The sequence below is a fragment of the Nematolebias whitei genome, chromosome 7, assembly GCF_014905685.2.
Source record: "Nematolebias whitei isolate Nwh7 chromosome 7, NemWhi1, whole genome shotgun sequence".
NCBI lineage: Eukaryota > Metazoa > Chordata > Actinopteri > Cyprinodontiformes > Rivulidae > Nematolebias > Nematolebias whitei.
The window spans coordinates 40,622,790-40,649,730 of NC_056504.1; the positions used below are offsets into that span (position 1 = coordinate 40,622,790).

General features: G+C 38.4%; 1 protein-coding gene across 1 annotated transcript in view; it reads right to left on the minus strand.

Moving 5' to 3' along the window:
• Nucleotides 1-1,842: 1,842 nt before the first annotated feature.
• tex264a (testis expressed 264, ER-phagy receptor a) overlaps nt 1,843-26,941 on the minus strand; it is a 103,639-nt gene continuing 78,540 nt past the window's right edge. The window contains exons 3-4 of the mRNA XM_037679549.1: nt 15,640-15,811; nt 1,843-2,481 (exon numbers count right to left, since the gene is read on the minus strand). Of these exons, the coding sequence (XP_037535477.1) occupies nt 2,120-2,481; nt 15,640-15,811 (534 nt within the window). The 3' untranslated portion in view covers nt 1,843-2,119. The remainder of the gene's footprint in view (nt 2,482-15,639; nt 15,812-26,941) is intronic.

A 26,941-nucleotide genomic window follows, 5' to 3' on the forward strand; every position in this document is an offset into this window, starting at 1 on the left:
ATTTACAAGTGAGACCTGTTTGGACAAACAATAAAAAGTGGTGAAAATAACCTATAAAGTATAGTTTGTACTATAAAACAACATTTTCCCATGTGAAATTGATTAACTATCAAAAAGATAATAAAATACTATTTTATTCTGTAAAAATTGCCAGAATTTACTTTAAATTTGACAGAAAAACAGTTTTTTTTTCCATAAGTTAGAACATTTTATTTTACATTACAACAATGACTCTAGCGCCATTTTTAACTGTAAAATCAACAATAACAATATCTTCAAACTGTAAATACAAAAATGTTTCTCCCGTAATTTTACAGTACTTTTAATAAGAATAATAATAACGTGTTATGTGTTGTCATCATTGTATGTTCCCATACAACGGTGAAACTGACTCTGCATTTAACCCATGCACCCCTAGGTGGAGCAGCGGGCAGCTATTGAAAGCACCCGGGGGGTAATTGAGGATAAGGTGTCCTGCTCAGAGACACCGCGAGATGTGCAATGACTGGAGATGGAACCTGGGACTTTCGGGTCCTGAGTCGGCTGCCCTGCCTTTACCTTTTCTGGCAACCACAGCTGCCAGCGTTGTACCATAAAATTTACAAGTTTTTTTTTATTTTTACAGTGTATAGATATGACACCCATTATTAAAGACCAGAGAGTAAAGATAAATCTGTGCCATATTAACCCAACATTTTTCAGTCAGGTCATCTGGACAGTTTCTTCAAAAGAAACTGTCCAGATGACCTGACTGAAAAATGTTGGATTGTATCCCTGGATTATTGAGCATGGACTTTGTTGTGCCATATTAAGTTTGCTTGTTGACGTTTCATACAGATACTAAAAAAGAATGATGTAAAGCTGCTGCTGGAATGATTCTGATTCAGCTGTAATGAAAGTCTTAAATGTGTTCATGCTTTCTGATTAAACAGTTTAAGTGGGCCGAGGGAATATGCTCCCGTTTGAAAACCTAAAATTTGTGCCTAATTTGCTCAAGTTGCACCGAACAAGTCAGCTTCTGCGTTCATATCTGTGCCCAAACAAAGCAGCGACACTTGCTATCATTGCACTGTGAAACCCTAAAAGCAGTTGGTCTTTAAGTGCAGGCTTAATAACTTCTGAGGAGCTCACAGCCTCATCAGGCCCGTGAACAACACTGCCACCCACGCTCCGTTACAACTCTTGTAACTGTCGGGAAGCAGACAAATAAAAAAAAATCCTCGGTCGGGAGATGAAATGATGTGCCTGTTGCCGTGGAAATCAAACCAAACTCCCAAGGAAGCTGCACATTACAAAGCTCGACAGGCACACATGTATGGAACAAATGCATGATTCTTAAGAAAACTTTCTTTTGGAACATTTTATTCCACATAAAGAGCAACAAACATGGAAATGCATTTCTTCACTTCTAATAGAACAACTAACAAACATGTCTCTGCTAGTAAGAGAACTTTGGCTACAATGGAAGGAGAAAAAAAGAAGTATGAGGTATAAAAGACAAAATTGCATAAAAATGCAATTATCTAAAGAGTGACAATAAAATATTCTGTATAGATTTCAAGGGCTCACATGATTAAATCTCATTAAAATGTATTTGTGGTGTTGTTGCAACATTTCTCTGCCTCAGATTTGATAACTTTTTCAGTTTAAATAAACTAAACAGTCATGAAGTCCCATCTAACTTCTAAACTTCTTCTTTTTGCATTGAACATTTTTTTAACCAACTTCTAAAGCAGCAGCTTCTGCACGTTTTCACCCAGTCATTACTGTAAATGAATCTGACAGATAGGGAGAACATACAGTATTTCCCAACACTGTACTGTTGGATGATGATCTGTGATAGGTTGTGTCACCATATTGAAAACACATCTGGCCTCTGATTTGCTGCACACCCCTCAGAGTACCCGAAGTCACTCTGTCCTGATAGTGTTTATACATCGGGAGGCTTTTCTAAAAAGCGACATTTTGTTCAACAGAAATTACAGGCTTCATGTGGAAAGTGAAAAGGCGCAGAAATACGGCATGTTGATTTTGACGTGAACGGTGATGAGATCCATCCACATGAGTAATCAATAGATAACCAGCTGAGAAACTTAAGTATGTTAGCGTTACGTCCTTCCTACTCCTCTCCATCTCCCAAGGGCTCCTTCTTCTCAGCCACCAGTTCAACGGCTTCTCCGCCTTCATCTTTACCCTTAGAAAGGCCTTCCTCTTTCCCATCTTCTTTCTCCTCCACCTCCTCCTGCTCCTGCCCCTCCTGATCCATGTCCAGTTCTTCGAAGGATGAGCCACTGCCCACAGAGTCATTCGAGCCTCTGTCACTGTGGTCCCTGTGCTTAACGTCGTCGTTTGAGTCCATGACGTCCCTCAGGGGCAGGGAGGAGGCCAGAGAGGCGGCTGTAGAAGCTGCCAGGGACGTCTCTCTGCTGTCCCACGGCACGCCGCCGCTTACTGAGCTGACATCGCTGTGGGAATCTGCACCTGCAGCAAAGCAAACCAGCAGACAGGTCAATGGATTGTGAGGGAAATGGCTGCTCAAAACTAACTTCATCAGTACAGCACAGAAAGCTCAGTCTTAGAGAAGTAAACAGATAATGTTTTGCTAACTTGTCAAGTTTAAGGGGCTGGCATGGTGTAGAGGTAGGACAGCTGACTTGGGACAAGAAAGTAGCGGTCCGACTGCTCGCCATTCCCACATGTCGTGGTGTCAAGGAGCAAGACACCCAATTCCTAATTGCTTCCTGGGTGCTTACACATCTGCCCACTGCTCCACCTGTGTATCTCAGGTGTGATGGGTTAAAGCTCAGTCCTCACCTCCTTCTACAGGTGTGCAGTGGAGAGCATCCTGTGCTCCAGCATCAACGTGTGGCATGGAGGCTGCACAGCTGCAGAAAGAAAAGCTTTGCAGAGAGTGGTGAAGGCTGCACAGAAGTCTGTTGGAGTCAGTCTCCCCACCATCACAGACACCTACACCTCTAGATGCAGGAAGAGGGCCACCACGGGGTCATGAAGGACCTCACTCACCCAGCACACACACTTTTTACCCCACTCCCCTCACGCAGGAGGTTGAGGAGCATTAAGTGTAGAACCACTAGACTGAGGAACAGCTTCTACCCTGAGGCTGTTAGACTCATGAATATCTAACCAGGATAATCACTGTGAAAAATCACATAATGTTGCTGCTGATCTGTTTCATGTTGCTGCTGATCTGTTTCATGTTGCTGTGTTCATGCGTGCTCATCTGCTCACACAGACTCATGTTCGTGCTGCTGTTTGGCTTATTGTTTTTATGCTATTAGTGCTTAGCGTATTTTTAGTTGATGTTTTTCTTAGTTCATATCTTAGATCTTATTACTGTTTTTTTATTTTACATTTTATTGTTGGATGTAACTGGGACCCTGTGTACATAATTTCACTCCACCACATGTACCACATATGGTGCAAATGACAATAAAAAATATCTGAATTGCAGAGAACTAATTTCATCACTGCATGGGAACATACAATGATAACATATAGCTCTTTCTGTCTTTCTTAACCTTTGACCACTGGGACCACACAGGAAGTGAGGATTTTATTACCACTCCCCCGTCAGTTGACAGTGATGATCCAAGTGTTGTTAAATTTTAAACATGTAGCACTTGAACATCAAAGTTCATGCTCAATAATCCAGGTAAAACATCCAACAAAGTTCAGTCAGGCCATGTGGACGGTTTCTTTTTTGGTTGTTGAGACATTTCGTCCTTCATCTAAAGGACTTCATCAGTCCGAGAAGCCACAACAAACATAGTCCCACAAACCGCACACTCACATAGTAGTGGACCAACCAGTTTGAAGGTGATGGTTTCTGGGGCTCGCCCTCTCCCCCGTCGACTCCTCTAAGGCAGCTATAGCCAAAGTGGTTCAAAACATCAAAGTTCATGCTCGGTATGCTCATTGTAGCAAATATGTGGTCAGTGTAGTGCTTGAAGTTTGTGATAAGCATGACTCAGCAACTATCAAAGTTTTAGCTCAGAGTTTGAATCCTTTTTGCGTGGGCTAACATTGATGAACTGCAGCATCCAACTTATATTAGAGCGACTCCAAAAGTAACAGATGTAGATGTACATCCAGTGATTACCCTCTGAAAGTTTCTGTCCAGTGGGTCATGAGATATTCTGCTAACACTGCAGACAAATAAACACACACAGGACGTAAAACATTATTTTCTTGCTGTTGGGTGGTGGATGATAAAAAGTATGATTGTTTATCGGCATGAATCGAATAATGTATGATTCTGTGCTGTGTTTTACAAAAAGAACATACTCTTGGAGGTTTTGTCTGCAGCACATTACTTATCTGAAACCATAGAGATCAGCCTGTTTCCTAAATGATGGAGATTTTCTCACCAACATGATGAGTTTGCTAATGCTTTCTGTCTGAGCTCAAATCAAATTGGCCTTTGATCTGTGTTTGACTGTGACCCAATCATCGTTCATTATATCCGACTACAGGCTTTTTTGAGCAGCCCAGCTAGTTACTGGTGAAACGAGCATGGCTAGACGATTGTAAAGAGAAAGCTGGTAAAATAGAGTTTATGTGAAATCTGAACTAAATTGTGTCCACAAAATCAAGGTCTGTAGAGATATGAGCAGAGTGAACCTGAAAGACAAATAGAGAACTGTGAGGCCTTCCTAAAAACTGCAAATGAAACGAGAGTAGGTGTCAGTTCTGGGAAATATACGAAGCGCATCATACCTTCCACCTACACGAGAAATAACACTGAAGGTTCGCACCAAAATTGGTCTCCTTGAGGAAGGAGGTGGAGGAAGAGTGTGAACAAAACCCTCAAAAAACAAATTCATGAATGACAATCACATTCATAAACACCTGTTTGAGTCAAGATAAAAACTGACTGTTTGAAGACACATTTTAATATTTTATCTTTGCTGTTGTCGGTATTGAAGGACATTAATGCTTTTCACCATGCTTCTTGTAAGTTAAAATAAATATATTTGGACAAAAAGAATCTGACTTCACTAATCCACTGTGCACATCAGTGTCCGCCTGTGTTCACACATCACCAGGGACCCAAATATAATAAACGGGGAGTCACCAAGATGCTCCCTGGAGTCAACCATTTCTTTTCTTTTATTTGAATCTTCGCAATCCAATTATCACTTCCAGCAAATCTGATTCTGTTTGTACAGAATTAGGTATGAGAAGTTCATATGGATTTTTATTTCTATCTATTTATGGTGGTGTTGATTGGGCAGCAAGTCCATACAGAACCTGTGGGAGGGGTCCTTCGCAGAAAAAGTACAGTGTAAATGGGATTTGACATGGCAGCACTGGTTTCAAACAAATATGAATGGATTTAAGTTGGGATTCATTTCCTGTTAGTATGTTGGAGGTAAATATTCTAGAGAGAGTCCTTTAGCAATATGAGAAAGTTTCTAATATAAGGAGTTTTATGGGTAATCATGAATCTTCTTAGGGTCGTTGGGTGCCTTCCAAAGAAGAACTTCAACACACTCGACAACTTTCACATTTTCTACGGCTGCGAGCAAGTCCTGAAATTAGTATTGTGGCTGAAGCCTTTGAAAGTCTTTTGGATAACATTTGCCTAATGTAGTTACTAAATTGGGCCCATTGGGATTATTAGCAGAAAACCAAGGTCTTGTTCTTCAAACTGTGTGTAGCAGAGGAGAGGATTTTTAAGGAGGCAATTAATCGCAGAAAGGGCTGAGACACGCTGAGTGTTTGGAGAATCAGAGTCTGGGTGGATGGGAAGAGAAGTCTCACATAAAATCCATAAACACAAACCGAGAAGTGATAAGGCAGATGGATCATCTTGTTTATGAATTAGAGCCTGGGAGGAGGAGCATTTAGGGATACTTATAACAGGATTCTAGAGTAAAACACAGATTTGAGCCCGTGTGTATGCCTTGCATAATAACATGCTTTACTAAATAACTTATGTATTATCATAGATTTAAAGGGAATTAGAACTAAATAGGACTTCCTGTAAAAGGTTGTTACCTCATCAAGTGTTCCTACATTTTGTGTCACCACAACTTTTGTCTCCTACCGCTGTAGCTAATGGGGACTTTAGATGAAATTCATACTTCCTAGTTTGCTTGACCATCTGCTCAGCTATCTGTGAAGGTCAGTTGGGTCTTTCAGTGGATGACTGCATTTATTGACCTGATGTTTGTGACCACGCTGACCCCAGGTCATTGGGGTCACTGGTGTCCATGTTCAGGAGTCATTGTGTGAGAGGCTTGGGACACCCTGGGCAGGTCTCCAGTCCATCACAGGGACACATAGAGACAAACAAGACAACCATTCATACTCTCACTCACACCTAGGGACAATTTAGAGTTATAAATAAAGGACGAAAAACAAGAACATCTGCTTCAAAGAAATATTAATAAGAGATATTTATTTTTGCAGATGTTTTCTTCTTCATTTGCTTTTTCGTCTTCTTCTTCTTGACAGTTGATAAGCCAACCTTCAGTTGCTATTGTTCACCGAAATTGCCATAGACAAAATTACTCAGAAAAAGTTTATTGGATCAACAGCTTGCATTATAAACAGATCATGAGTGTAAAATCGAGAATCCCTTGAATGTTGTAGTGCAGCTGAAAAATCAGCAAGCAAACGACCGAAGTCCATGCTCAATAATCCAGATATAGAATCCAACAATGTTCAGTCAGGTCATCTGGATTGTTTCATTTTTTGCTGAGATGTTTCATTCTTCAACCAAAGGACTTCTTCAATCTGAGGAGCCACCAAACAAAACTGATTCCAACAAACAACATACTCCATACTGGGGGAAAAAAACCAGCAAGCAAAAGCTTGAGACATAATTCATGTTTCCTCACCTGATCGACTGTGAGGGTTGATTGATGTGAAGTGATGTCATCTGTACCTGCTTGTTAAGCTCTGCCAGGTCTTTTGTACGGTTTGTGTCCATGCAGACTATCAACAGCATCATGGGCAGCAATGAAACTCCCATTGAACAACATCCCAATGAAACTCCCATGAAACCATGATTGTATGGAGGGGCAATAGTCGGGACTTAAATCCACACATCCCTAATGTGCATGTTTAAAAAATACAACACTGCTTATTCCCAACAGCAAAATAAGACGGGAACACTTAGTTTATTTATATGCACAGTTTGTCTTTGGTTCCAATCACAAGCAGAGGAAGAAAAACATCTAGGATGCTTGTTCTGATGAAATACTGTGAGAAGAAATTGCTATCAAAAATTGGACAGTGTATCATGCAGAGACAACAAGGACGCAAATTAATTCAAAATCCTGCTGCGAAATAAAAGTTATTTTTGATATTTTTTATGATAAAACAGTTGACAAACCAGAGCATTACTGCCACCTGGTAGACTCCAGTATAAATGTTGAACTCTAGAGGTGAAACTGGTGCAATTGTTCAAAAAATACAGTGTGATGTGTGTACCGTATGTCCATATTTCAGAGCTGAGAACTGTTTTTTTGTTTTCCCCAAGATTGGATGAAACCATCTTAAACCAGCATTTTCAAAACGTATACAAACTTTAGATCAGCAAAAAAGTATGTCTGTCAAATCCAGCAAAAACGCCAAACAAAGTGGTGAAAATTCAGAGTATTTCAAGAGGCCCAGTTATACAAGGTTAGTCCACGTTCACTCATCTCTACATTTTGCATTAGTATGTTGAGCAGCTGATTACAAACAACTGTTTTCATTAAACAGCTCTAGCCTGACCACCTTTTCCTGCCTTCTCTACAACCAACATCCACCACAGTGACTGTTTCACATGGTGGGTGACTGAATGTCATGTTTGTCATAAGTGCTCTGTTCTGTTCTATGGGGGGTCTTTGCTACTACTATCAGGAACTAGAACACAGTAGGAATGCGCAATATATATGGTACACGGTAGAAACAATAGACATTTAGCCTACGATAGAGATCTGTCTTCCACCGGCTAACCGCAGTAATGCTATGTCTGATGTAAAATCAGAGAAGTCAGATTTAATCGTTACTTGTTTTTGTTGAAAACTGTGCGTAAGTGGTGTTAAGGTCTTTTCTTCGAGAGCAAAGTAGCGAAGCTACAAGCTAACTACGACCGGCTTGCCGTAGTGTTGCCGTATTTGGACGCATGCGCAAAACGCTGTGTTCCATCGAAAGTTGTTGTTTTTTTCCGTTGAAAGTTAATGTAAGCGTTGGTCAGGTTTAGAGAAACCTGCTCGCTGATCTGTGAAAAGAACGCTGTGTTGTGTAATTTTACTGCGAGACGCACTGGTCAAAGCCACAGAGGAAACTGGTCGCCATTTTGTGTCAGCTCTCCTTAAAGCAGAAGGAGACGCCCACTAGAGGGTTGGAGGGTTAAGTGTTTTCAATGTAAAATGCTGCTCTGTTGCTGTTCATTTCTTAAGTGAGAAGACTGGAAACTGTTAAGAGAAACATATTTTTGTTTAAAACATATGGCTAAAACTACATTTGATATCTTTTGTACCGTTTTGCACTACAAGAAAGAAGCCTAATACTTGATTTGTTTATTATTTTAAAACTCTCTGGACCTAGTAGTGAAATTTTCTTAATTGAGATTATTTTGTGGTACAGCAGTTTTCAAAATAAATGATGGCAAAAGTTTTTTTTCATTCCTATTGCAAGTTTTATACCAAAAACATATTGTGATATATATCGTTATCGCCACCCTTCACAATACATCCATCCATCCATCCATTTTCTTTACCCGTTTATTCCATTTTGGGTCACGGGGGTCGCTGGTGCCCATGTCCAGCAATCACTGTGCGAGGGGCGGGGTACACCCTGGACGGGTCGCAAGTCCATCACAGGGCCACATAGAGACAAACGACACAAACAACCATTCACTCTCTCACTCACACCTAGGGACAATTTAGAGTTACCAATCAGCCTAACATGCATGTTTTTGGTCTGTGGGAGGAAACTGGAGAACCTGGAGAAAACCCACGCATGCACGGAGAGAACATGCAAACTCCACCCAGAAAGGCCCCTGGACCAGGATTTGAACCAAGGACCTGCTTGCTGAGAGGCAGCAGCTCTACCAGTTGCGCCACCGTGCTGCCCTAGAACAAAGCCATACCTGTAAATATAGGCTACCACAAACTGCTACAGTCGAGTAGCAAAGTGAGATAAAATATGGATCTGAAATCTCAGAAACAACTAAATTTGAAAATTAAAGCAGGCAGACAATTATTTTCAGTTTTTCAAACTGTGGTAAATTTAAAAAATGTTAATTTTGACAGATTAGAATCCAGTCTGTATCATAAAAACAAGTTTTTGTCCAGTTTTGGGCTCCATAAGGTGTCTTTACAACATTTGTCTGTTATTTTATGTGTTTCCAAACAAACAAAAATGTCTTTAACTCCTTTCACTCATGCAATGGTTGCATTGCGTAACTAAAAAGGCTAATTCACTAACCTGAAGTTGTTAGTTCACGTTTACTAAAAAATGGCTTTGTTCTAGATCAGTGTGTACTTTTAAACAACCGTTGTCAGAAAACCAGCTGTGAAGCAGAAATGAACACATTTTATATGGTTAAAACATAAAAACTAACTTTTTTCACAAGCCACAGCTTTTATTGCTAATGTTTAGCAAAACTGCCACGAAAGATCTGATGACAGCGCCTTTCAAAAATTACTGATCAAATTTTACAACAGCTTCTAGATAGCAGCTTTTCCTTAACAGGAAATCGAATCAAATCTGGAATCATGGAGGAGCTGCAACAAACAAAAGGCATGTTTTCCTATAAGAACCATGCTTTTCATGTACATTTTTAAAAAGTATTACTCCTATTAACACTGTGTTCTTTGTTTATTCTCCTGTAGAAACTACACCTGACCCGTTACTTTGCGTTTATCCTCTGGACCCCAGCAGGTCGAGACAGATGGCTGCCAACCTGAGCCCAATTCTACAGGAGGTTTCTTCTTGGAATCACTTTTCCTTCGTTGACTCATGCTGCTCTCGGTGTTTTGGCAAAATGAAGGCATCACAATTTCTAGGTTGCATTAGATAAAGTCTTTTACACTTTACAACTATTTACTGTATTATTATTGGATAGGCCTGTCACAATAAACAATAAATCAATTAACACATGATTAATGAAAATTATTGACCTCATTTTAATTTATCTGCTTTATTGCTTCTTTGTGTGTCTCTCTTTCTACTGAAGACACTGGATGACAAAAGGCTCAACTCCAGTGCTCTTCACTGACACCCCCCCCCCTTTCTATTTTCTCTTTAAAATCCATTATAACCGTCCAAAATCACATTTTTGAATTGTTAAAAGCAGCTAAGCCAAGAAGCTAAGCTATGAGCTAAGCTAACAGGCTGACCTCAGGAAAAACCTCCGTCTTGTCAAAGCTCCAAAATTCACAGTTGAAACCCGTGCCTTCATCTAAAAAGTTGTTTTTGTCTGCAAAAAGAACTTGAGAACTTGTTCACTGTTTTTTTATTTTTTATTAAAAGCTTTGTGTGAAAAATGCTACGCTAAAGAGCTCAAACCACACCGAGTGTCTGCCATCTGCCATTTTGTGAACCAAAAAACAGGAACGAGAGACTGAGCCCATGTCACGTCAAGGGGCCTCCCTCCTACTTTTTATTAAAGAGACACGCTGCTCGCTCCCTCACTATCCATCCTTTAGTTTCAGTCTTATACTGCCATCTGGTGGTCAAAAAAGGTACAACACGCAAAACAAATTAAACATTTCTTCTTAAATTTGACAATAATTACTAACTATTGTCAAATTTCAAACAATATTATCGTTTATCGCAATAATTTCTTTGACAATTAATTGCCCAGCAAAATTTGTTATCATGACAGGCCTATTATTAGCTTGTATAAACTGTTTATAACTGGACCTGATGTAAACTTTATTGGATTTATAATATGAATTACCGTACTACATTTTGTGCCTCGAGATGACTTTTGTTGTGAACTGGAGCTGAACTGAAAAGTTCTTATTGCATCTACCATGCAATGACAAAACCTCATAATTGTTGCCTAAATTTACTACAGTTTAGAAACATTGAGTTAAAGTTTATTTCACTCGCCTGATTGTCATTAATGCCTTTTCTATTGTTCTCATCTGCTCTCTCTGGTCAAAGCAGGACAATTATTAAGACAGAGAATTTCGGAGCAGATCTGTCTATAAAGTGAGTACTGGATAACAGAAAGCAGCCTCCCCAGGTGGTAAAAATGGGATTTCTGCAGCTGGGTTGTCAGCCAAAGCTCAACTCCCCTGATTAATCTGCCTCTTGTTCAAAAAGCTCAGCTGTGTCTGAGACAGGGAACACAAATACACATTTAGGTTTTGCTCAGATGTGTCCGTATTTCTGACAAAACCCTCTTGAACCCTAAACTCATTATCCTGTAAATGAAGAGTAGTTCTGAAACAGGTTACTGCTGTACCACAGGAACGCTGAACACAAAGTGGTACACATTAACGCATTCTGTGTTTTTGGTCATCCTTAAGAAGTCGCCCATTAAAACAGTTTTCCCCAGCAACCAATCACACAGTATATCTATAGGCGCCTTTTTTATTTCATTCTCTGCAATGTGATTCTGTACACAGAATTATTTTTAAATATCATTAAACTTAATAACAAACTGCTTCAGCTTGATGCATATTATAATTTGTATGATTGCTTTTTGAAAATTGCACAAAACTCAGTACTTTCAAAAACCGGAAGTCATTTTTTCTTGTTTGTCAACCTCAGATTGGATGAACCGATTGTGTCTGTAACAGTTTGTGCAGCCTCCGAATGAGCTTGGGCTTCTCTGGAAATGCCACTCATCATTTTTTACTTATTTTGTCTTCTCATGTTTGTGTTTTTATATAGAATTAACTTTTCCCCCCCATTTCAGCTCTGATTGATACATCTTTAGATCAACTGGCACAGCGCTGAGCAGATTCAAGTCCTAATAATGTCTTTACCCTGACCAGAGTTGTTGTTACACCATCGGGCCAAAAACACCAGCAAGAGACAAGCTGCCATGGCCAATATCATTTTCTCTGTCCCTGTGAGGGCTTAAGTGAATCGTCCTCAGTTCAGCTCGACAAATCTCCTTAGACCAGACAAGGTTAACTATGATTTGAGAGGGTCTCGAGATAAATGTCAGGATTTCTCTGTGAATTGAGATTGGGAATCCAGTGGCTCAACAAGATTCTGCAGCTTAAAAACTCAACTTATTTGTTGTTTATTTTGCTTACAATGTGATTAAAAAACATGAAATGAGTCAACTGAAACTAAAAGCAAGTAAAGGGACTTGCATTCCTTGAATACTTTAATCTAACTTTTTTTTAAATGTTAACTGTCCAGCTTTCTTTCTGTCTGTCTTTTTAATGTACTGTTTGATTATGTACCGGTATACTGTTTTAAGTTGATCACATTATTGAGGAGCACATATTCAATATTTGCATCCATCTAATTAAAACAATGTGAAATCAAACGGATACTTTTTATGTAATTTCTGGTACTTTCCCAGTGATCTAACTGGACTGTACCACTTGAACATAGGTAGTGTTGCATGTTTTGAATGTATTCACTGCTGCTGTACTTTGTGTTTAATTTGAAGGAGAGAGAAACTGTTTCAGAGCCGTTGGGTGAAATTTACGATGATGCTGGATAATATGGGCAAGTTTTAAAGCAACCCTCCAGGGTCAGCAACTGAAATGTGAAGATGATTTGAGCTTGAAGCTTTGAGCCCTGGGCTACGAGCAGAAAAAAGCCTCGACTTGAACTGGCCTAACAACATCTCTTTCCCCTCAGTATAAATCCACGATCTGTTGGTACCTTTATAACTGTGTAGTATTATTCTAGTAGTAATAAAATAAAAAAGTATATAATTGTAAAAAAAAAATAAAAACATTGGCTACAGATGGTTATCATTGAGCAACCAAGTCAAATACAACAAAGTCCATGCTCAATAATCCAGGCATACAATCCAACAATTTTCAGTCAGGTCGTCTGGACTGTTTCTTTTTTGTGATGAAATGTTTCACCTTCCATCCAGAAGGCTTCATCAGTCAAAGAAACACACAACACAAAACTGATTCTCCCCAAAACAGCTTACTCCAAAGTGGAACAAACCAGTTATGTTGGCGCTAAGATGGTGTCTTTGGCACGCCCCCTCCTCCAGTGCCGGCCCTCTTCCTCGTCGACAGTCATGTCAAACAGGTTCAAAACCATCAAAGTCCATGCTCAATAATCCAGGTATACAATCCAACAATTTTCAGTCAGATCATCTGGACAGTTTCTTTTTTGATGACCTGACTGAAAGTTGTTGGATTGTATACCTGGATTATTGAGCATGGACTTTGTTAGTTTTGAACAATTTTGACATGACTGTCGATGAGGAAGAGGGCCGGCACTGGAGGAGGGTGTGTGCCAAAGAGACCATCTTAGCACCAACTGGTTTGTTCCACTTTGGAGTAAGCTGTTGGGGGAAGAATCAGTTTTGTGTTGTGCATTTCCTTGACTGATGAAGCCTTCTGGATGGAAGCTGAAACCTTTCAGCACAAAAAAAAACAACAACAAAAAACTGTCCAGATGACCTGACTGAAAATTGTTGGACAAGTCAAATACACATACTTTACTCAGTTCTATTGTTCCATTTTGCCCTGCCAATTACTTTGAAGTGGAGTGAGTTGCAGAGTACTGAGAATAGGACACTGAGGTATCAACAGTCCTTTAGTTATGTTAGGACTAAATGAGACTTAACTTGTGGTGCACAAAGTGCAAAAACCTGCATTTAAAAGAAAATTAAAAAAAATATATGTGTGTATTTGAAGGACTAAAGACATCACTGCACTATCATTTCCAGCTTGTGATGATAAAACATGCGATATGCAAACTCACCGTAACCTGCATTATAGTTTGTTTATACAACACTTGTGTTTTTCTCAGACTTCCTTTCTCAGTGGTTAGAAAAGAAAGATTTAATCAAAGCTCTGTCTCAGAACAGTGACGCTGACTAAACTAATTTAAAGTTGTGACGAGCCTTCGCTCTCAGTTCAGACAAAACAGGTCAATAGCTCTTCGGTGTAAAATCCTGCTGTTTGTCTTAAGAATGACCTCTTACCTCTTTCAGGTACTTTTCTAAAACGTGCCACAACGTGTGAACATTTACACACCATAAAAATACTTTTTCCTCAAACTTTCTTAACAAAAGATTGTGTTTACAAAGGATGCCACATTAGGTTTCTGTCCACCTCCAACTACAATTCTCAAACATCCCAACATCATTTTCTTTCTCCTGTGATCTGACAGAGTCAATACTGCCGTGACACCAGCCTTCAGGCTCAGAGTAATGGAGGTAGAGACGATGTTACACTTCAAGACACACACTTGTAATGACAGATCAATTACACAGACTCGTATATCGTTTGTCCTCAGTGATCGGGGGCAGAAGAGTCAATGCAGTGTCAGACAAAATAAAAACATCACATAGATCTTAGCTTGCTTCAAACTGAAGCTACAGAAGCTAAATGTTTGAGTTTATATGCTTGATCACAATGCAGTTAGATAGTATTACAGATGGAAAATAGGACAAAAGTCAGATAACATTTTTTGACAGGTATTTTTAGGGTGTTGCCAAAAGGTGCTGATGTTCATTATCAATAACATTAACCACTGGATGTCAGCAAAAACAAAACTTTTTCGGTCCATGTTAAATTACTTTTGTTTTTAAAGCCTCCCTAATCAGATTGTTTTCAGATTTTGTTTGTTCAAGAATGCGTTTTGCTGAAGGCCAACAGTTATTTTTCTTTTATATTTTTTTAATCAAAGTCTTTTTATTGATTTTTTTTCCCCTTTTTTAGAACAAACACACAAAACACAACAAAATAGCTAAATCCCCTCCCACACCAGATCAGCCGCACAGACATGAACAAGTTAAACAGGCATTGACACATTTTGAACATAAGATGCAAATGGCTGCCAAGTGTCCCAAAACCTCTTAACAGAACCTTTCAAAGTACAGAGTAGTCCCTCGCTACTTCACGGCTCGTTTTTTGCGGACTCGCTACTTCGCGGTTTTTCAAAATAAGATTGGACATAATGCACAATTGGCTGATTGATGGATGAGCTGCACGATTGGCATGGAATTTTATTTTAAATAAATTATTTCAAATTCTTTAGCACCTGCTGAACCTGTGTGCAGCGAGAAGCTTCCTCGTGTCAGATCTCTGCTCTGCAGCGGAGAAGTGGGCGTGGCCGAAAGCGCTGGCAGAGAGCTGAAATCATGACATGCTGTGCTCTTTTAGAGCCTTTAGAGTTTAGAAACATTGTTTAGAATATTGCAAGAGTGTGGGAAGGGTTTAAAATTCCTTTATATATATATATATATATATATATATATATATATATATATATAAATCCTAAAATGAACTACTACTTACTACTTGTGTTACTTTTCCTAGTTCACAGTTTTTCACTTATCGCTGGGCTTCAGCTGTATATCTAATCTTTTCCAGATTAATGCGATACATGACTGCTCTTATCCATTGTTCATATGCCGGGGGGATGCGGATCCTTCCATCTACACAAAATAAGTCTCCTGGGTAAGTTATTATTATTTTTTTTATATTTGAAAAAGTTTTGGAACTTTACCTGTAATGTCCGTTCCTCTGTCCTCATCAGAGTCCTCATCTTTCACTTCTGATTTGACTTCATCTTTCATTTCTGGCACGAAGAAGTCTACTTGGCGAGACAGTGGAACCATATAGTTGATGACGTCAGGTCTGTAGATCTCAATAAACGGAAAGGCACACAGCTTCCGCTCCTACGTAAATGAAACACACACACAAACCCGCACAGAAGGTAAGGTGCATGAAATTATTTCACAATATCATCAGACAGATTCTTTGAATTTATTTTTAATTTTGGCATATGAAACCACGAAGACAAGGACATTCCTGAATGGAAGAAAGCATTCATAAAATGTTGTGCAACTAACTAGTCTAGTCTTGCTGATTTAAATAAAATAAGAAAACCCGATCAGTATAAACTCTGAACATCTATTAATAAGAATTAACATAATTAAGTAGCAGCCATGTGCTCATGATGTGCCAGTGATTAACTAAACACCAGTGAGTTTTTACAGTTTGCTGCTCTGAATTCAGGTGTGTGTTAACAAAATGGCAAAGAATAAATACTGACCATATGATATCAATGACCATAAAAAATCAACTGTTTCTGCCCTTCAATCTGGAAAACACCAACTTGTTATAACTTGTAGTCTGTTATTGTATAATAGAAAAATCCTAAATAGTTATTAATTACTCCTAAAGAGGAAATCCCATCAAGTCCACATTGTGGTCAAGTAGTATAATATTGAAAAATGCTAAAATGTCAGACTTGCCCTGCCTCAGTCAGCTTTGCTCCGTGTTAAAGTTCATGACAGTAAAATCAGAAAAAAAAGACTAACTAGGATGGCTCATTTGTAACAGGAAAAAAAAGTAGATTCTTCTTCAATCACAAGACTTTTTGAACAATGTTTATTAGGCAGATAAGAGCAAACTAACTCTAAACTTAACCCTCATAGCAGCAGTAAAGCACAGAGGTGAAGAGTTGGTAATTATTATTTTTTTTTTGACAACCACTGGTCTGGACCTGGGCATATTGGAGTTGTAGAGTCAGTCATGAACTCCTCTGTATATCAAACTAATCAAACCATACATGGGAGGCTGCTTGGAACCAAATTAGGCCATGCAACCAGACACTGACTCAAAAGAAATTGTTATAAAGTGGACAAATGGACAACAGAAAGACAGATGGAAAGTGAGCCAAGTGGGTGAACCAAGATGGTTTTACAAGCTACAAGACCGTCTCGATATATAGGACATCCATCATCCATCCATCCATCCATCCATCCATCCATCCATCCATCCATCCATCCATTACCTTTACCCACTTCTTTCTTTTTGGGTCACTGGTCACCATATCCAGATGATGTCACTGTGTTTGAGATGGGAGATGCCCTGGACAGGTCTCCAGTCCATCACAAGGCCACATAGAGACAAACAAGACAAACAACCATTCACTCTCTCATTCACACCTAGGGATAATTTAGAGTTACCAATCAGCCTAACATGCATGTTTTTGGTCTGTGGGAGGAAACCAGAGTACCCGGAGAAAACCCACGCATGCACGGAGCGAACATGCAAACTCCACCCAGAAAGGTCCCGGGCTGGGATTTAATCCCGTGACCTCGCTGAGAGGCAACAGCTCTATCAACTGCACCCCCATGCCACCTATGTAGAACATAAAAGTTAAAAAATATGAACTTGCATCTAGCCATGACTGGATAAGACAAATCTGGTCACTGAAAATCTCAGTTCATTGTCTTAACTGGTTAAATCCACAGTCTGGTCTTTATACAATGTCCCCAATTCATTATCAAAACCACCTCAGTGAAGGTCTTCTTTTTTCAGAAGAACCTCATATAAAAAAAGTGATGTATTAAACATATAAACTTAAACATTTAAGTTTGCCAAATAAAGTCAGTTTTTAAAACCCATGTTTGACCCAATACATACAGTAGAAATGAGAAGTGAGGCAGGCCTTACAGTAAAAACGAAAGTGGTGATAATTATTCAGTTTTAGTGCTCCAGAAGCATAACATAATTCGAAGAAACCAAGAAGCAGCTGAAAAAATACAATATTTATTACAATACAACACTTAAACACTCTGGTAATACTTCCCCCGTTTTAAAATTTGATCACTTCCAAAGTGCACGAGGGTTAGAGCAAGAACAATAATCATTCTTGGAGGAGTTTTAAAGTGAGATGTAAAATGTCTGCTGAAATAACCCAGTTTTTTTTTTTTTTTACACATTAATATGAATATATGCCCTCCCATGCGAGTCCATTAAAGCTGCATTACCGTCCACATGGAAGTGTCTACTTTTGCACTTTCTGGTGGTGTGCGTAGAAAGTTTATAAATATTGCACCGTATTTTCTCAAAAGAGGACATTAGTCCCGCATAATTTTGCATTATGCTTTTTAAATAGTTCTCAAGGGATTGCCGAGGAATGAGGTATCTGATGAATCATCGTAGGACAGCTGGAAAAGACAAGGGTGAGTTACTCAGCTTGGTCTCAGTTATGATCGGTGTCAAAGTGACAGATTAATATTTTAGTGAGAGACAAAGGAGGAATAAATGACCAGAATAGTTCAGCAATAGAGTCGTTGTTGATTCACTCCCTGGCAATAGTCAGAAGAAACAGCCAGCAGATGCTACTGAAAGGAGAGATGATGTAAGACATTTCATGATGCAATTTTTGGAGATTCTCATTCTAAAGACTGAATTTCCACCATTTGTGAGGCGCTCTAAATGATCATGACACCAGAGTGGATTGTTACTGCTCAGACTATTGCTTTACTTTGAGGTTTAATTTATCATGCTAATGTAAATAACTCCCCCTGCAATGTCATTTGAATCCTTATACTGTGGTATAGTGGTAGGGCAGCCGACTTGGGACCAGAAGGTCACAGGTCAACTCCCCGCCATGCCCACATGTCGTAGTGTCCCTAAGTGCTCCCCCGGGTGCTCACCTAGCTGCCTGCTGCTCTACCTGGGTGTATCTCACGTGTGATGGGTAACGCATAAATTTCATCATTGTATAAAAACATACAATGATGACAACACATAGCACTTTTAAAGATTTTATTTATATAATTGGCCATGCTCCTTCCTCTCCGCTCCTGTTTCCTGGAATATCTTGCAAAAAGACCTGAAGCTCTCAACCTTGACCTCTCTAAGTGGCTTCAAACATCTGTTAAGTTCATGGGAAAAACCAACGCAGACATGTTCCTGTTTTAGTATTCCACACCACCTTATAATCTAGCTGTTTTTTTGTGCTACTTTTCCTTTTAATTACCATTTTATTTTCACTTGTTAAAAAATAATAATATGTACGCTTCCTTTATGATTGTCTATTGTCGTCTTTGTTGTTCACTGTTCAAATTCCGAGTTTCTTTATTTATCATTCACACCACATATGCTTCATGTGGTGGAACAAAATTGTGTACACAGGGTCCCAGTTACAACCAACAATAAAATGCAAAAAGAAAAACAGTAATAAGATCTAAGATATGAATTAAGAAAAAAGTTAACTAAAAAGACGCTGAGCACTTATAGCATAAAAACAATAAGATGAAGCATGAACAATGGTGGATGTTGTCATCATTCTTTATTAAAATCAGGTCTCTCTTGTAAATGAGCCCCCGAGGCTCAATGGGATTAACCTGTATAAATAAAGGTTGAATGAATGCTAAAACCTGAGTCCGTTTTTAGTTTATGACAGAAAGCAGCCAACATAATGCCTGTTTGAAAAATCACAGGAGCTACTCATCTGCATCCAAGAACACATTTCCATCATCTAAATCGACTACAACTACATCTTGTATGGGTTTGAGCAAATGATATATGGCATGATTTTGCACTTCAGTATTTTACTTGTCACTTTCTTAGCTCGATGAAATTGTGGAAGAGGTGCTGCCATCAATCTTGCCACTTATCAGCTGTGGCTTGTTCTACCAGTCATACACAAAAACACACAAAGTATTAGCGATTATGAATTTGAAGCCATAACAGCCTTTTCCTGTGGAGAAGGCAGAATGTCTGTAAAAACGCAACTTTTTACAGAAGCTGCTTCATTCCCCGATTTCATTCAGGGAATCAGAGGAATCGGGGAATCATTCAATCTGAGCTACAGCATGATTTAATCATATATGGCAGCTGTCAGGTCAGTTGTTGGAGGATGTCAAATCCCCAATTTTATTTTGCGGAAAAATATACAGGAGTTTGTTTGAGCAGCCATAGCTGATGGTGAACAAACCAGTTATTTGGTCACAGCCAACAGAAACTGACTTCATTCTTCACAGCCCTCAGTAACATTTGCTTCAAGCAGTTTTAACAGGGGGTTTAGGGTCTGATTAGCTCATATATCGCGGTGGATCCGTACCCTGAAGCCCTGCGATAAGTGGAAAGCCAGAAAGTATGAATAGTAGTACAAGCAGTAGTTCATATATAAATGTATTTATACAGTGTATACACTGTATATGTATTTTTAATACTTCCCACACTCTTGCAATATTCTAAACAATGTTTCTAAACTCTAAACGCTCCTAAAGAGCACAGCATGTCACGATTTCCCTCTCTTTGCCTCCACTGCTCTCAGCCACTTGCAAGCGTTCTTGGCCATGCCCACTTTTCCGCTCTGCAAAGAGATCAGCTGATCAGCTGCAGGGGGAAGTTTATCCTGCAGCATGGGCTGCACAGAGTTGCAGGAGGTGCTAAATAATTTATTTTAAATAAAAATTACATGCCGATTGTGCAGCTCATCCATCAATCAGCCAACTTTCTGTCATGTACAATCTTATTTAGAAAAACTGCGATAGAGCGAGTCCGCAAAAAATTAACCACGAAGTAGCGAGGGACTACTGTGTGTGTATATATATATATATATATATATATATATATAGGTGTGTGTGTGTGTGTATAGATAGTTGCATCAGGAAGGGCATCCAGCAAAAAACATTTGCCAAATCGTTTATGTGAGTTTGCTCACTGTGATGAGCCCTGCAGAAGAGCAGCCAAAAGAAAAACTACAAGAACGTAGAAATATTTTTTAAACTTCTTCTTTTGAGACTATCTTTGCACTGTATTATATTCTGTTTTTGTTTAAATCTTTCACTGTTTATGTAATGATACTGTGTAACATAAGTGAGTGAGTGATTTTCTCAGTTTGACGGTTCTGCCTCAATAAAACATGTAGAAGGAAGATTAAGAATTATATAACTCATTTAAAAAATATTTTATATATTGTTATTGTTGCTATGATTGACCAGTGACTACACTGTGCTACTCTGAAAAAGTAAAGGAAACAAAGTTGACACTAAAAGAAATCACCAATCTCAGTTTTCTGATTGACTGTTTTGATTGTAATCCTTGCAAAGCCTCCAGCACTGAACCGGTCTATGGAAATCAATGCCAGTCTCCTTGAACTTGCTTAGATAACGAGCAGTAACTTGAGACACAACCAGGTTACTGTACTGCAAGCATATACACACATTTTCCAAGGATTCTGTATCAAATGAGTCACTGAAACTAGGACATGAGAAAAATATATGTGTGAGCCTGACTAACAGGAAGTGATGCACAGTTAAAATAGTGACATGCTCATAATGATTTAAAAAGTCAGTAGAGCTTGATCAGGGTAATATGCTGGAGGTGTATACGTATAGATCTCTACAGGGAAACAAACTGCAGGTTATCTTCTTCATCACAACATTTAGTGATTTTATGGATTAATAAATCAACAGAAAGACAGATCACCTCCTTTTATCTTTTATGAATCCCGAATGATACAGCGCACTATGATAGTGATTAGACCTCTCTACACAACACGTGCTGATTTCTTCTTTCAAGACCGGATATTAAAAATAACATTTTTCTACAAACTCATCTTTTATTAGAGCATGAAACAATTAGTGTTGAACATTACAAAACAGGAGAAGGTAAGCAGGGTATGTGCTGGGAAAAAAAAAAAAGGAGTCTGGTAATGTAGTTTACAGAATTATTCGCAGTTAGAAACCATGAAGGTCTTAGGTTTGAATTATGGCTGTGGTCTTTTCTGTGTGGAGCTTGCATGTTCTTCTCGTGCACTTAAGTGATTTTTTTGTGCAGCCTGGTTTGTTCCTGAAAGTCCAAAAAGGTTAAATTAAAAGGTCAGATTAAATGGAGGTTCGATTTTTTTTATTTTTTAAGTGCAAGTGTATGTTTGTGCATCACTGTCTGCTTTCTGTGTCTCAGCGTTGGCCCTGCAGTGCACTGGAAACCAGTCCAAGGTGTGCCATCGTGTGCCATCAGTTGCAGATGCAATAATAATTTTAGTTTAATTAAAAATCCATCTGTGCTATGAGCCAAGTTGCTCACAGCCAGCCAGAGTGGACTCCAAATAGATCTTGTACAATCTGTTTACACTCAGATTATGCATTGATGATCAGCACCAGCTACTACCACAACAGATTTAGCTCAGTAACTTTAAAACTGACAACATTTTGGAAACGTCTATGTATTTTAAGATTTATCTGCAGTGGCAGCCATCTTGATCCAGGTTGACTCTAAGTCATAGACTCGCATGCACTGATTATTTTCTGAGAGTTTCATTACAATCTGTCTAGCAGTTCATGAAATATTTTAGTAAATAAAAATAATAACACAATCATGTATCAGAGGTGTTTTATTCATGCACACATTATCAAAGACATGTTTCAGGTCACTCAGCTAATCTATCTGTGCATAACTATCATCTGCTGTTTAAGCTCAAGCTGATAAAAAAAAGAACAACTGCAAGGCATTGACTTTAAAACTTTTCTGACTTAAGAACCTTTCATTTGTCAATCTAAAGCTGCCACCTTTTGTTTAAAACCTGTCACGTAAGCCAAACGGCAAATTCAAGTCCCAACTCAAGTAACTCCACATGTAGATGCATGAATATATAATATGCTCCCCTTCAGAAAATCCAAAATGGCAACAATTAAAATGCAACTGTGAAGCAACAAACCAAAAGGTTACATCAAAATGTCAGTCTTTAATAAAAATTAAAAAAAAATAACTTGAACATTGCTCATATTCTCATAAAATGCGTGTGTTCTAAATTCCTGGCATTTTTCTGTAAACTGTCAAACTGCATTTTTTTTTTTTTTTTTCAAAGTTTCAAAGTATGGAGGCCTATTTTTAAATTAACTTTTAATCTTATTTTCCTATCTGACACTTTCAAAAGTAAAATGTTTATTAAGTTGTAACCCCTCCCTGCAGGTATTTTGCATACTTAATCTGTGGTTGTGATACCTATTTAATTCCACTTCCCCTTGATATCTAAAATATTGCCCTTTGATGTTTTGCAAAGTACTTAGTGACTCCAGATGAGAAAACTGGGTCACTTCATATCACTCCTTTTGTTCACATAAAATATCCCTCTAAATTAGATGGTAATTTATACATTGTCTGTGCCAACTCCATTTGTCTCTGTAAACAGCAAACACACTATTTGTATATACCACCTAATTTACCATAAAACCTCCTGAAGAGATATTACCGTTTTACTATTTATATACTATAATTAAAAATTACACACTAAATCCTTTGCATACTCATTCACGTACATACTCACTGATTGGCACATTTTATTAAGTCAAGTATTGAGCATGTAGATTTGTGGGCAGCACAGTGTTGTTATAATTGCAATACACATTTTTGTCACTGTGATTTGTCATAAAAACTGCACTGTTTTATGATGCGGGTGCTTTTTTCCTAAACACCAACAGACCAAGTAGATTGACCAAAATATTTAGAGAACTTTTAAAAGAATCTTGCCACATCTACCAACAAAAAAGTTAAAGCTGTAATTAATGATATGAATTATTTTTTAGAGAAAACAAATAGATGCTTTTATGCTTGCAACTAGGCCTGTCACAATTAACAATACATCAATTAATCGCATGATAAATGAAAATATCAACCTCGTTTTCATTTATCGGCTTTATCGTTTCTTCGTGTCTCTCTATACTGAAGACACTGGATGACAAAAGGCTCAACTCCAGTGTTCTTCACTGACCCTTCCCTTTCTCTTTAAAATCTGTTTTAACCATCTAAATTTGCATTTTGTTAGCTAAGCTAACAGGCTGACCTCTGAGAAAAAACCTCCGTCTTGTCAAAGCTCCACAATTCACGGTTGAAACCCGTGCCTTCGTCTAAAAAGTTGTTTTTCTCTGCAAAAAGAAGCTGAGAACTTGTTTACTGATTTTTTATTAAAAGCTTTGTGTGACAAATGCTATGCTAAAGAGCTCAAACCACATCGAGCGTCCGTCATTTTCAGAACCGAAAACGAGAGACAGCCCATGTCAGCCAAGGGGCCTCCCTCCCATTTTTCTTAAAGAGACAAGCTGCTTAACTATCCATCCTTCAGTTCAAACAGTCTTATGCTGCCATCCAGATGTCAAAAAAGGTACTACACACAAAAATTAACCAACATTTCTTCTCAAATTAGACAATAATTGCTAATTATTGTCAAATTTCAAACAATACTATCGTGTATCGCAATAATTTCTGAGACAATTAATCGCCCAGCAAAATTTGTTATCGTGACAGGCCTACTTGCAACTACATCAAACTGTAGCGTAGAATATGTACAGAAGACGACTCAGAACTCAGTCGAGTAATTGGCAATCATTTCACTTTTCTTTTTAAATTTTGATTACATATAAATATGTATGAATAAAAAACTGTTTTGGACCATAAATTGTCCAAAAATAAGTATAACATATATAACAAATAAAATAAAATAAATACTTGTATATAAATATACAAATTTGTTTTATAAATCAGCTATCAATTTCTCTGAGTTTTCATGATCAGCATTACACAATCTCTAATCTCTAAAGGTAACACTAAAGAAAATTAAAATACATCTAAATAAAACACCAGTCATCTATCTACCTTCTACATTCAAATAGCACACCAATATTTTCTGAAGGTACTGAAAACCTGGGATAAACCTTTGTCATACAATGATACATCTACTAGATTATTTCTGCTCAATTTTACAACAAAACCACTGCTAAACCTAAATGAACATGTCTTAGACTAACCTCCTGAATTCTACAGATGACTTTTCTGCTGCTATGCATTTAATACTAGTGGACATTTCATCTCACAACAAAATGAAAACACAATTAATATTTATATTAGCAATGATACAAGAACAAAGCAGGTCTAATCTCCGGGTGATGAGTTTCACGGGCCAGTAATTCATCGCTCCACTCACTGGAGAAATAAAGGAAGACATAGCTTACAAATTAACGGACTAATCATAATCAAGACAAGCTACTGACTTTTAACTTTTAATTATTAGACAGAGAAGTTTTTTTTTTAATTTACTCCATTACCCTTTTCTGGTCTCTGTTCACGTAGCAATTGAAAATGTGCCATCTTTTTCCTATATCTCATCATGAAGGCAACACACATTCATTAATGAGAAACCACGTGTGTGTGTGTGTGTGTGTGTGTGTCTGTGTGCACATCTTTGGGTTGCTGGGGCTGAAATGTGCAGTCCTGCAGGACAGAGAAGCAGATGAGATTTGATGGTCTAAAAAAAGGCCAGTCGCTCTTTGCTTGCCACCTCAGAAAAGACTCAACAATCATGACCATCATATTTAATGCCATTCTCTCAGACTGATAAATCACACGTCAACAAGAATCAGCAAGTGAACAACTAGATATCAGCAGAATGAAGACAGATTTTTCTGCAGACTTTTCCTGAGCTCCACGATGGTTTCTTCACTTTTTTTTTTCATTTACCTTTTATTTATACAGGTAGTCTCATTGAGTCACGAGAGGAGCTCATTTTCAAGAGAGATCTGTTTAGGAAGGAAATGGTGGGGGTTAAGGGCCTTTACAGATAAAAGTACTTGTTTAGTTCATGGTAAATGCAGGGTTTTGTAGGAAATGTTAGATGTACCAGAATTTTATTGCCTAAACTTTTTCAACACCTAACGACTATATTTTAGCAAATCGCTGCGTTTCACGAGTTTTCTGTTTAGGATTCTTTGGGTGGGTTGAAAATCCAGACTGCATAAAGTAGCAGAGCAAATATTTTGGACAATCTTTCCTACACCACTAAAATGTTTTAACTACAAAAATATTTGCTAAATATTAGTATTAAAATCAGTACCTCTCAACCTCATGCATAAACTCAAGCTCTTTCCCCACCAGAGCGGTGACATTCCATGTCCCAAGAGCCAGATTTGGTAATTTACGGTAAGAGCACCAAGGCCTCCACCTTCAGCTGCCATCCATAGCATCAACCCACTCCTGCAGGTGGTGGGCCCACAGGAAGGCAAACCCATACAGCTCATTAGGGCTGAGGCTGACCAGGCCCCATGGGTAGATAGAGGCGCCATTCCCCAGGCTACGAGGCCCTCCTACAGCCCTGGCTCCAAACACATAACCCACATGCCCCTAACAGCAGAGCTCCTAGGATCACTTAGGGGCTCAAACTCCTCCTCTCAGACAATATGGCAATTCACAGAGGAGTAGAGTTAAAATGTAGAATAAAAGTTAGTGAACAATACATACACACTTAAAAAATTGGGATTTATTCCTGATTTACTGGAAGTGTGAGTTGGTGAAAATGTTCTATGGTGGGGTTTTTTGTGTTCGTATTGTGCAAGTTCAAGTGCATTTGGTGCACTGATCATGTTTGAAAAGCCAAACTGAAAAATGGTCTGTTTTGAATCAGTGCTCCAACAACTATGATACATGAACTACTGCGTTACAACGAAAGTGTTTTTCTAAGTAATAATCGCATACTGAGAAACATTTCGCACAACTCCTTCTAAAAGCTTTTTTATGCATCTAACAATTTTTAAGCATAGTTCATCAACACCAGTGGATGAACTTTGGGTAGATATATTGATGGAGTGTGTTTGGGATTTCCCATCTAATCAATCTAGGTCATATTTGAAAACTCATGAAGAATACAAAACTTGTTGTTTGTCTCCAATGAAATTATGTCAGACCTGGGAGGCTGTTTATGGGGCGTAATAAACAAATGTGGCATTTCTATTGATTAGTTAGAGAAATACAGCTTGTATTTTCCAATAAGAGGTCAACCACACAGTAATATCCTGGGGGTTTAAGAAATTGGTTGCATTGGTCAGAACTGATGCATGAACACATCCTGTGTTTTGTTAAATGATGGGCTCACATCTTCTTAACTCTACAATTTATTAAGAAATGTCCAATTCAAAACACATCTTTCAAGAGCAGGAATGTTTTGAATTAAAGAAGAAACAAATATGCAATGAGTTTAAAATGATATGGCTTCCCATGTGTCCAACCAA